This window comes from Microcaecilia unicolor, chromosome 7 (assembly GCF_901765095.1).
Source record: "Microcaecilia unicolor chromosome 7, aMicUni1.1, whole genome shotgun sequence".
In the NCBI taxonomy this organism is placed as follows: Eukaryota; Metazoa; Chordata; class Amphibia; order Gymnophiona; family Siphonopidae; genus Microcaecilia; species Microcaecilia unicolor.
This window is the reverse complement of record NC_044037.1, coordinates 56,729,477-56,742,395: the sequence shown is the minus strand read 5'-3', so window position 1 is coordinate 56,742,395 and position 12,919 is coordinate 56,729,477. Positions and strand designations below refer to the sequence as shown.

The window sequence follows — 12,919 nt, the reverse complement described above, 5'->3', positions numbered from 1 at the left end:
AGCCTTTGAATTAAATAAGAGAAAATATTGTACAAATGCTCTCTGTTTGGAGACATCTTGTTAATTGTGGGTAATCACCTCTGAGCAGTGGCAGGATCAGGTAGCTGCTTTTCCTAGTTGTTAGTGGAGCAGATTAACCCACAGCATTTGCCAGCTGCACAGTATTTATATAATGAACTTTGCCCCCAGTATGAAAGGCACTAGATGCTTCTGTTACTGTTATTATCTTTTAGTGGATAAGTACTTTCTTTTAATAGTGCAGTAGATGGATGTGTAACAGATAATTCCCTGTGCAAAGCTATTTAGACAGATGGGTCTGACTTCATATTTTGATATTATGACATATTCTTGTTTGCAGAGTCACTTGATAAACATAGGGAAAAAAATCTTGAGCAATTTAGACTTCACAGTTTAATTCTGTGCGGTAAGGAGACATTTTCAAAAGGCCTAACTGGTGAATTTAGAATGTTAGCAGGTTAAAAACTTCAGAATTAAAAAAAAAAATAAAATTCTCCACTGACTACTTAAATATAACCTTCCTAAATTCACAAGGTGGGAAAATTTAGCAGTCCAAAAGGGGGCAGCCCCAGGAACGTTCCTGAAATATAACCTGGCCAGTCAGGGAGTAATTTTATGAATTGTAATTGAGGACATATATATAAATAGCACAAGAATGGTGTTCGTAACTGGATACTAGCAAATTTTCATAATGTTTATACTTGTATTTTGAAAGTTATCCTATGCAATTTTTGTGCTTTTATTTTACAACTTTCCAGGGTTAATTTATATGCATTTGTATGCATTTTCAATGGCCACAGTGCTTAAAAAAGTGTAGGTGGCAGCGCTGAATATAAAGAATATGGTTATCGCTGCTATACATATAGCAGTGATATGCGGCCATATATGGGGCAATTCTATAAAAGGTGTCTATTTTGAGGCCTCCTGAACATGCTTATTTAATACCTATTCTATTTGAGAATAAAGTAGGTGTTTCCGTTATAGAAAACTAACACTACCGGGTAAATACATGTGCGAGCCCTTATGCCAACCATGAAGCTGGTGTTAATGACTGTGATAATATAGATTAATTGTGAGGTAATAGCATCAATTCCATTATGCTGTATATTGTACAACAAGCAGAAGTAGAAGCAGCTACCCCTAAGCAAACTTTAAGCCTTGAGCTTCCTCCCTCACTCCTTTCCAGTTAAGACCCTGTATATTTCTCTCATTCCCTCCCTACTGGAGGTTCTCCAATTCTTGGATATGTTACTAGCAGTGTCATCCATTCCTGGGGCTCCTCAAGTCTTCTGTCTACCATGTCCCGCCTGCTTGGGAACAGAAAATTGCATCATGGGAGGTGGGACACGGCAGAGAGAAGACTTCAGGAACCAGACGGCAGTGAGTGCCTCATCACTGGCAATGCGGCAACTTAACAGATGATTGGAGGACTATCGGGGGGGGGGGGGGGGGGGGGGACTAGAGAGGAGGTGCCAGTCTGCTGGGAGGAGAGGAAGAGGGATACATGCCAGTCTTTGGGGAGAAGGTGGGTGGATTATGCTGAACCCAAAGTGGGTGGGCCTGTGATTATGCTATATTGGGAACAGTGGATTTTTAAACCTAGAGAAATGGTCACAATCCCCCACCCCCCGATTTAGAAAAACTACCTGGACACCATAACAGCAGAGGAGTAGCTAAGTGGGCTGCAAGAGGAGCAAATGCTTCCCCAAACAGATTTTGAATAAAATGTAGTCTATGCGGATCAGCCCTTCAGCTTCACATTGGTGCCTATTTTTCAAAAGGTCTGCTCCTCCTGACATCAAAACCTGGCTACGCTTCTGCCTGACAGGCACCCAAAAAAAGGACATGTCTGGGGAAACCCGGACATATGGTAACCCTAGCTACAGGAAATAGAGTAGGTCCTTGAAAGAGTCAGGAATTATTCAGAATCGACTACGGAAAATAGTTCCTGCCCTTCTGACAACAGAGCCCTAATGGACTGATGCTCAAATCCTAATGCCAGCACTACTAGCACCAGTGTTAATGTGCACAGAATGCTCAGAAGGCTCTAGCACAGGAATGTACGTGCCAAAGATGAGGGCAAATTGCATTTAAACGTAGGCAAATGGATGTAAATGAGGTCATTAGCTATTCCCTCCAAACGCTCAGAGAAAAAAATGCACAAAAAAATCCTGCTCCAACACTGAAAACCTACTGCCAGAGGGTTGCTCATGATTTTTCTTTTATTCTATACATTTGCACATGCAAGTTTAAATGCAGGCACCTAGTTTATAGAATTGCTCTTCACATGTATAGGTAGGGGATTTAATTTAGTCCTGGAAAAACAAATCAGTCCCAGACTAAACTACTTAGCTGTACAGAGATTGTCACCACTATCAATCTGACTAGTTGTTCAACCCTATCCAGATAGTGCCACGGTGGTTAGAAGGATTTTCAGCAGCACTATCTGGACTGTGTTGCTGAGAATCCATGGATGGGGGCTCCTGCATTTAACGGTGTCTTCTAAAGTCATAAGTCCTTTTGAATATTGACCTGTATGTACATAAATACAATCCCTCCTTAGCCCTATCCCTGAGAATGCCTTTGCTCAGTACAGGTAAAGTTACACAGGTACAGGCTGCGTATGTGCAACTTTATGCATATATCAAATAAGCACATGTATAAGCACCTATCTCTGTATACATGCAGAAGTGCCTTTTAAAAATGCCCTCCACTCGCTGAGTTTCAGCACTAACTAGTTAGGTTAAAGTGGAGCAAAATTGTCAGGATCCAGGGGTGTCCAACCTATCGGGTTTTCAGGATTTCCCCAATGACTATGCATGAGATCTGTTTGCTTACAATGGAGACAGGGCAGGCACCTAGTTCTCATGTATATTCATTGGGGAAATCCTGAAAACCCAACTGGATTGCGGCCCTCGAGGACCGAGGTTGGACAACCCTGTGATTGGATCATAAAAATCTATTGCAGAGGGTAGTCTAATCTGATCTTCTCTTTTAACAATAACAATAAACAATGGCACTGTTCTGTGTTTCCTCTATATGCTTTAGTAGTCTGGATCCATCTTTGATTTTGGCTGCTAGATAATTATATTTTAGAGTTTAGCATTCACTTTTTCATTCATTCAATATTTATTTCAAAAGTTTATTAATTTGCTAATCTAAAAATATATTTGCCCAGAGTGGATTAAAATCAACATACAAAATTGAACACAGGGCATCTTAAATTTTTTAGTGCATATAAAAATAGATTTAATGGAAGTAACCTATATACTAATGTTTGTATTGGCTGCTGTACACTGAAGAGTTGTGATGCAGGAAGCCAGTGGTGTTCCTAGCCTGGATGGCACCCGGGGCGGATCGCCGATGTGCCCCCCCCCCACCCCGGGTGCAGTGCGCCCTCCCGCCTGCAAAATGACACCTCCCCCCTGTGAAATGACACCCCCCCGGGTGCACGCCGCTGGGGGGGTGCTGTGGCACGCACCTGCGGGCTCCGACTTCGTTAATTTTGCTCGTTCGCTGCAGCTCCCTCTGACCCAGAACAGGAAATAACCTGTTCCGGGGCAGAGGGAGCTGCAGCGAATGAGCGAAGTTAGCGAAGTCGGATCCCACAGGTGCGCAGTGCAGCATCCCCCAGCGGCGTGCACCCGGGGCAGACCACCCCCACCACCCACCCCCTTGGTACGCCACTGCAGGAAACAAAAGCCACATTTTCTGAAAATAAACCAGATACCAGATTTTTGTAAAACAAAAAGTAGAAAAGTTCAGAGATCACTTACCACATGAAGAATTTTATTTTCTGTTTCATACACCGTGCAATCCTATAGCAAAATAATAAATAAATAAATAGATAGATAAATAAATAAATATAAAGACATGACATCAGTATACACTGTTTTTGCACATCTCCATTGAGCTAATGGACACATATATAATGCTGAATCTGGAATATATGGTATGACAATTAGGGGAACATTTACTAAAGTGTGGTATGTTTTTGCACTTACGACCACTTAAATGCAAAACTTAAGATGAGGTAAGTACAAAGGCCATATGGTAAATTCAGGGGGTGTGATAAGCATTTGCTCTACACAAGCTTACATTAAATGTATTACCAGATTGTGTGAGTGCATCAAAGTTACTGACCAATAATCCCCCCCCCCCCAACAGAGAACGGGTCCTGCCGGGCTGTTGCCACAACTACCCTCCCTTCCTCCCCTCCCCCAACTCACAGAGATCAGGTCCTGACAAGTCTTATGAGGCTGCCGCGGGAACAAATAACCTTAGATTGTGAGTTCATTAGGAACAGGAGAGTACGTGCAAAAATAGTATATGTAAAGCGCTTTGACTGTATCTACAGAAAGGCAGTAGAATAAGTATAAACATGTAATGCGAGCCATAGTGATGCCCCAGTGCCATGAGAGAAAGAACATACCACATGGTTTCTTCTCAATCTGCCTCCCCAGACAGTAAACACATATATACAAGTATCTTTTTAGTTTTTATATATAATTGCATATTAAGAGGTCCTTTTCCTAACATTCATTAAAAATTTGCAGTTACTGTGCATTAGTTGCAAAAATTAAGTTTAAATCTTTTTTATTAAAAGCTTGCAAATCACAAAGAAAGATGCAATGACAATCCTTAAGCTAACAACCATACCTGTGTTACAACAAATCATTATATCCTCAACAATCCGCTCCCTACCCTCCCCAATTCAAGAAACAATTGCATCATTAAGAACTGATCTATAATTGTATTGTGTCACTCTGTTAATTCACAGAGGGCTTCTTTTACAAAGCCCCACTAGCGATTCCTGAGTGGCAAATGAGAGGAAGCCCATTCAATTCCTATGGGCTTCCTCTCATTTGCCGCATAGGAATTGCTAGCGTGGCTTTGTAAAAGAAGCCCAGAATGTTGAAATTAATAAACTTATAAGCAAAACTCACTATTTATCACTCTGTTGTTAAAAATCATAACATATCCCTCCTCCCAACCTGAAACTATTTGAGCTGTGTGAATCAACAAAATAATGAGAATAAACTCCTTGAGAGTGGTTATATATTTAATATGGATAAAAACTTAAAATACCTAGCAAAAAACCCAAGATAATTATTATGACTAATGTCATAAGAAAAGAAAGAAAAACACAGGGAAATTGAGTTCTGATACCTCAACCATGGGATAGCGAACTGATATCAACCAGGTATTACTGTTTAACAATATCCTAAACATCATGACTAAAAATATAAAAAATAATAATGATTAAAAAAACAGAAAAAACAAGACAAAGTCTAACCAAAATCAAGATCCCTTCCTCTAAAACCATTAAAGAGAATTAAGTATCAAACTTTAGGCTCTAGGTGATAAAGATTGTATATAGACCTCCATATTAACAAAAAAAAAGTTTTTTGTGCTTGTAGGAGGATCTAGCCCCATTTTGTTCCACCACCATCAGATTTTTAAGGTATTACGCCCACTCCAAAATGAGGGTGAATCTGCTGTCATACATACACTTAGAATGATTTTTTTAAATCAAGTAACCCAGCCTTTCTAACAAGTTGATGACCTCCTGTGCCCTGCAATACAAAAACTTTGAAACAATCCAAAAGGAAGTGCACTGGAGAAAGTGGTATTGGAGAACCCAACAGATGTTCCAGATATATATCGTCACATACAGAAGGCAAAAATGCTCAACTGGAAGGGAGGTACCAAGCGGGAAAAAGTAGATCTCCAGAAATGCTTAACTCACGAGTAGTTGCAAAAATTAATTTACACATATTAGTTGCAAAATCTGTGCAGTAATTATTCAGGTGTTCTAGCATCTTCCCATACAGTTAATGCAGAAAAAAACATTTGGTATTAGGGCAATTCTATAAACTGGGTACTAACATTTACGGGCCCACTCTGTGTGTAAATATTTAGAGTATTAGCATAAATCTGTGTGTATGCCAGCAGGATGCCTAAACATTGTTCTGAAAAAAACCCACTTAACTTCCATAGCACATATTTTCAAGGAAGGGTATACACAGGGAGGAGTATGGACAGGATATGGACAAGGCTTCCACTTATGTGCGTACCTTATAGAAAACTCTTACGTTACATGCGACCCTGCCACATTTAAGCACTCACACTTAGAGAAGCTCTATGGCTGGCAAAAGTGCAGGCACCTACAGTAGGTGCACCAATACCAGGTTATGCTAGTATTCTATAGTAGAACTTAGGCACCTAGATTCCATTATAGAATATGCTTCTTTGAGGCCCACTAAGGGCATCTAAATGGAGGCAAACTGTTACAGAATTGCTTCCGTAAGTGATCTGTGTTATCTGGTGCAGTAACACTTAACGCTTTGTAAGTAATTGTACATTAGCCCCTTGATTCTATAACAGGTCACCAATCGCCCATGTAAGCTATAGAATACTAGCACTTATGCATAAGACTGTTGAAACACAGTTAAGTGCTAGTTGGGTGCTAAGTGATATTCTCTAGCTTTAGCATGCATAGGCAGGGCATAGGTGAGTTCCATATTTGTGTGTGTAATTTACAGAATACTGTAAGTTACACATTAGTGTCACATTTAGGCACATGTATTTATATCTGCTATTCATATAGCATAAGCGGTGTGGCTAAATGTTGGCACATAAAGCTCATATTCTACAATGCAGTGCTCAACTCACTCCTCAGGGCACACCCAACCAATCAGATTTTCAGAGTCTACTGATAGTTCATCTAACGGAGAATTGGCCTAATGGCAATTGGTCTACCATAAACAATGGCTAATAGGTTAATTAGTCTAATAGTAAAATTGTTCTAATGGCTCACTTGGGTTAAACAAGAGAAGATGCAGGATACTGATGCAAAAATCAGTTCACTTTTGTAAGAAACAACTACAGCAAGATACAGAAATGATAGATTAGCAAACAAACTTTATGAAACAAGTTAATTTTATAAACTTTTATATATCAGTGAAAAAAGTTAATATGAGAAAATTAAAAAGCAAGAAAAAATGTCAATGTGGCAATGCCACTTAAAAATCCAGAATGTTATAGGAGGCTCACTGTGCAAAAATGGATATATTACGATCTTCACGGCTTTCTTTTGTTGCACACCTCGTATTATGCATTTCATCTAACCTTCAACATCTTTCTGCTCTTTCTGCAATTTTGCGATCAATTTGTGGTCATATATATCTATTTTGATTATTTAATTTTTAGACCAATTGTCCATTAGATGAATGAACTTTTTAACAAATTGTCTCTTTGGATGAATTGTATTTTAGACAAATATTATATTTAGATCAACTGGTATTAGACCAATTGGTTTTCAGGATATCCACAATGCATATACATGAGCTACATCTGTATGCCTCCTAGGCAGTTGCTTATGTTTCCTGTACCTCCAGTGCATCTGGATGTGTGAATATTTCTGTTCTTTTGAAGTGCACTCACCTGCAAATAAATTGAGAGGAAGCCAAGGAGATGCTGCTAGCTTTATGAACAAATGGGTCTCTAAATCATATCAAAAGCTAAGCAGAAACCTTCATTCAATGAGTATGGTGGGACTGAGGCCATATCCATTAACATGGAATAAAGGTAGTTTGGAGAGACGGAAGAACTCTTGCTTTATAGCTAAACTGACAAACGTAAAATAAGAAATGAGTGGGATAATGAGTTATCTGATTTTAGGTTAAAATTTTTCTATTTACTCATGTCACTAACATATGCATTGTATATTTTACTGTATCTGTGAAGAAATTACCTAGACCACATCTAGTAATTTTTTTTTAGAAAACAATAAATCCTAATATTAAAATCTTGAATGGTACCTGCTGTTAAGTTCATTGAAGCAAAACAAGCTGGTGAATTTCATATAATCAGGGCTCCAGTGATGCAGAATTTAGAGGTGTTTTACTTCAAAAATGTATATAAATTTCTTCTAAAATGACAAATTGTATATTATTTTAACTTGGAATGTTTACAAAGCAGAAAACAATAGCATTTTCTAGCATGCAAAACTTAAAGTGCAACTGAGTCCGAGTGCAAGGTTATCACGATGAATTTCTACTCTGCTTGTTTCTTAGATGGAATTGTTTATATTCTATCAACTAAATGGCCACAGACTTCATGACTTTCACTAGATATTAATATTTATTTCCCACTTAGTGTTATTATAAATGCTGCTAAATTTTTATGAGTATTGCAATTACAACTGTGCAGATGCTTTACAATTCAGAAAAATGAGACTGTACCATTACTGTGAAGGCAAACTCCAGTCATGCCTGTCACGGGACTCTAGTTTTCTTTTTTGTAGGCTCTTTCCTCATGCTGCTTAGGTTTTCTAGTTCAACTGTAACCAACTGCAGTCAAAGCCAATTCAAGATTACTGGATGCCTCTTGAGAACTTTCAGCCTTGCATCTTCCTCAATTATCATTCATGGCCCTAGGCCTCCACTTTGATTTTGTTAATTCAACTCAACAATCATGAACATTTCAATACCCCCCACCCCACCACCACCACCACCTCCAAGAATGATCCTGTAAAAACACAGAGTAGGACATTATAGACTAATTTGAGCAGGATGTTCCATGGAATTTTTGAAATGTCTAACCTAAACATTTCAAGTTATACCTATATTCAGCAGTGCTATACCTTTAGTTGACCCTCACTGAATACAGAAGTCTATGCGGATGTTCCATTTACATGAAAATGCTATACATATATGCTCTGAATATTGGAAGCTGTTCATATATTTTAAACATTTCACCATGATGGCCAAGTTATACCAGGATCCCTCCCCCTGAAATGCAGCCTGTAGAGGTCAGCATTTTTAAATCTGCTGACTGCTGCGGGATGAATCTAACCTGGATATTCAATGCTGGAGTTACGTCCAGACACCACCATTGAATATCTGGGTCAACCATGGACCCAGGAGTTTTGCAGGTGCCAGACAATATTCAGTGCCAGCACCTGCATAGCTAGCCAGCTAGCCCTTTGCACATAATTTTGTGTGTGCCCTATGTGAAAACACATTTTTTGTCAGCATTCAGCCAGGTCTGTGTGGTTTAAGCAGGTAGCTTAATCCATGCTGAATATCTACCCCATAGATTGTGTATGCATATATACATATAGATATCAATAATGTATATAAAATCTATGTGAATATACTTTTCTTCAGAATGTCGTGGACACCCCTTCTTTATTCCATGTATGTATGTAGCAGGATCTCTCAATATCCCTTCTATAGTATTAAAAATAACATTCTGGAGCCTTCTATAGTTTTATGAAGAACATTCTGGAGTTCTAGCCCTTAACTAAACCCTAGAAATATGATGAAATTGAGGATGTACTTCCTTGTCACTCTCAGAATAGGAGAAGACACTTCAAAGATTTGAAGAGAACTATAAAATGACCTGGAAAGCCAGTGCCCCGGGTTTGCCTTCCACGAGAAATCCAGGGAGTAAGGATAGACTGACTGAGTCCACAGCTGGGGCACAGCACAACCTATGTGGGTGCTACTCTCATGTTATCAACTAGGACAGATAAAAGAAGAGAGTGGCCACCCGCATGCCAGCTAGGCTTGAATGAGCAGTTCGATGAAAAACAAGATGAAAGGTGTCCACAGAAAAGGGAAATCTGTGAAGGGAAGGAAAAATCCAATAGAGGAGCTAGTGTATCAAGGGAGAGGCAGTCGCATTTTTGTTAAGAGAGGAGAAAAAGAACAGTCAAGGTTGTAGATAGTGTATCCCAGCCTTGCCAGTTGAGGACTCAGCACTGAGGGGCCAATGCAGTAAAGTGCGCTAGGCTTTACATACAGGTTAGCACAGCTTTTGTGCACAATTTTTGTGTACTCTATGTTTTATGCATGAGCTAACTGTACACAAAGACTTGAGAAGATGTTAGCACTCGGTTCACTTAAATCCCATAGTAATGAAGATATTATCTATTCAGTGCAGATGAAGAAAAGTGCACAGACCAGATAGCTTAGCACAGGATGTTCTAATGCTGGAATTTTAATACAAAGTCCAAAGAGTAAAATGGTCAGTACTAATGAGAATTTCCCCCCAGATTCTATATAGCACACCTAGAGATCCAAGCCAAAATCCAAGCAGATTCTATAACAATGCGCATAACTTAACAAGCTAATGAGTGTTGATAAGAGCATTTAACAAGCAATAATGAGCACTAATTAGAATTTACATGCACAACTCGCTAAGCGTATTCTAACATAGTAACATAGTAGATGGCGGCAGATAAAAACCAATATGGTCCATCCAGTCTGCCCAACAAGATAAACTCATTACATTTATGTACAGGAAGAGAGCCTTTTTCAAATGAAGGAGAGTTCTGGTATGAGGGGGCATATGACAAAGTTGAGAGGGAATAGGCTTAGGAGTAACCTAAGGAAGTATTATTTCACAGAAAGGGTGGTGGAGATGTGGAATGGCCTCCCGGTGGAGGTGGTGGAGTCAAGGACTGTTCCAGAATTTTAAAAGGCATGGGATAAGCATGTGGGATCGCTTAGGAGTAGGAAGAATTAGGGGTTACAGAGGATGGCAGACTGGATGGGTCATATGGCCTTTATCTGCAGTCATGTTTCTATGTTTCTATATGGTATGAGGTGTATACCTGATCTTGATTTATCCTTGCCTTTTTAGGGCACAGACCGTAGAAGTCTGCCCAGCACTGGCTTTCCTACCTAATCTCCCCTAGCTTCTTTCAATCCGATCCTTCTAAACAGGATTCCTTTGTGTTTGTCCAATACATTTTTAAATTCCATTACAGTTTTCTTCTCTATCACCTCCTGTGGGGGGGCATTCCAGGTATCTACCACCTTCCCAGTGAAAAAATACTTCCTGACTTTATTCTTGAGTTGGTCCCTCACAAGAAATAAATGACCATAAATTTAACTGGTGAACAGTATTTTCTCTTTTGCAAAGTCCAATGTCAGCCAGCATTTTGCCAATCTGCTTTAGGGACCTCGATATACAGTGGAAAGAGGTGATCACTGCCAGCTCTACAGACAGCGGCAATATTTAACTTCTATCCACGTAGCTATACAGTTTAAGTTAGGACAGCCTTTTTACTGGCCTAAATTAATCCGCAGAGCTATACAGATAGTGGTTAAATATCACTGGTTATCTATAGAGTTGGGTGGAACTCCCACACTATATGAATGAGTACTTCTGAATATTGACCGGATAGATATTTAACCCTTCCCCCTCCCCACCCATTATGTTCTCCTGATGCCTGGAGGAGCACCTCCATGGAAGCACATCCATAGAAACATAGAAAATGACAACAGATAAAGACCACACGGTCCATTCAGATAGTCCTCTTTTCCGCCATCTCCACTGGGAGGCCATTCCACTACCCTATCTGTAAAGAAGAGATACACTAGGGATAGGCATAAGCATTTTGTTTTTGGAAAATGTGGCCCTTCCCTCCAATTTTTGTTGAATGTCAGTTAATTTCACAACATTTTTTAATGTGCTTTAGAAATTTCTAATTTGCACAGATTGTTTGTACACATTAATTAACGGGTTAATATATGTCAAATTGATTTTGCATGCGCTAATATTTTTGAAATGCTCTAATGAACTGAATGCCCGCTGAAGAATGCACATCTTATGATAGGCATATAGGTGTTCCTGGGGACACAGTTAGCTAGAACAGGAGCGGAGCTGTGCTGTACAAGTGGACTTTGTAAAATACCTGCATTCATACATAGTGAAAACTCACATTTATTTTTGTTACATTTGTACCCCGCACTTTCCCACTCATGGCAGGCTCAATGCAGCTTACATGGAGCAATGGAGGGTTAAGTGACTTGCCCAGAGTCACAAGGCGCTGCCTGTGCCAGGAATCGAACTCACTTCCTCAGTTCCCCAGGACCAAAGTCCACCACCCTAACCACTAGGCCACTCCTCCACTTTGCACCTTGTCTTGGAGAACATGTAAATGTGTGAAGAGCATTTCTGGACCATTGGGAATGGTTCAGGATACCTGTTTTGTAAAAGCACCTAGACACCTTTGTTGTTATCCATTATAGCATTTCAAATAATTTATGTAATTACTGTGAAGAGTATCTTGATAGTCAGGTTCTTGAAAACCCTATAACTGATCCCTATTTCTGCTTCTCCACTACCCCCAATAATAACTGCTGTCTCCAGCCCTAACTGAAAATGTTGTAGGTCTGCTGTCCATAGATTCTGTTTTGCTATATAGTTTGAGTAGCATACTTGCAAGTTTTTGTGTTGCTGTTACTGAGGTGACACTAGAATTTGAAAATATATTTGATTGTATGACAAGTGAGAAATCTTGGACTGATGTGTTGCATACAGCTTTTTCATATAGGATAGGCAAATTCATACTAAACCTACAGTTTAAAAATGAAATATTTAGACATGCTTTGTTCAGCTGTGAATTTTAGTGTTCAGTGTGTCACATATATGACCATTGTCTGTCAGGTGTGTCACAAAAGAAGAAAGGTTTTGTCTTTATAAAATAAGCCTTTATTGGAAACTTTTGTTTGCTCTATGTTATAAAATTAGCCTCTGCATGTATTGAGGGTCTGTGGGAATAAGAATATTAGGGCCTCATTGCATAGTAAACCCTAAGGTCCTTATATTAAAGCTTAGGTGCCCAATTACTAAAGGGTTGCTGGGTGACAACTCAGAACAACCACCAGCCCAACACGGGTGCCAGTAGTAGTTCCGCCCCAGCGTGCACCATTTCAGGCACTAGCAGAAATATTGAAAAAATATTTCTGCAGGGGGTTACCTGGCGGTAATCGGGCAGCATTTGCATGCTGTCCGATTACAGTTGAATTAGTGTAGAAGCCCTTACCGCCACTTCAATAGGTGGTGGTAACTGCTCTCCTCTCTAAAAATGGCTGCATGGCAA

General features: G+C 39.6%; 1 protein-coding gene across 1 annotated transcript in view; it reads right to left on the bottom strand.

The window, feature by feature from the left end:
* Nucleotides 1–12,919, bottom strand: part of LOC115474248 (connector enhancer of kinase suppressor of ras 2-like) — a 768,489-nt gene that overhangs the window by 387,866 nt on the left and 367,704 nt on the right. Inside the window, exon 5 of the mRNA XM_030209634.1 lies at nt 3,795–3,836. Within this exon, the coding sequence (XP_030065494.1) occupies nt 3,795–3,836 (42 nt within the window). The remainder of the gene's footprint in view (nt 1–3,794; nt 3,837–12,919) is intronic.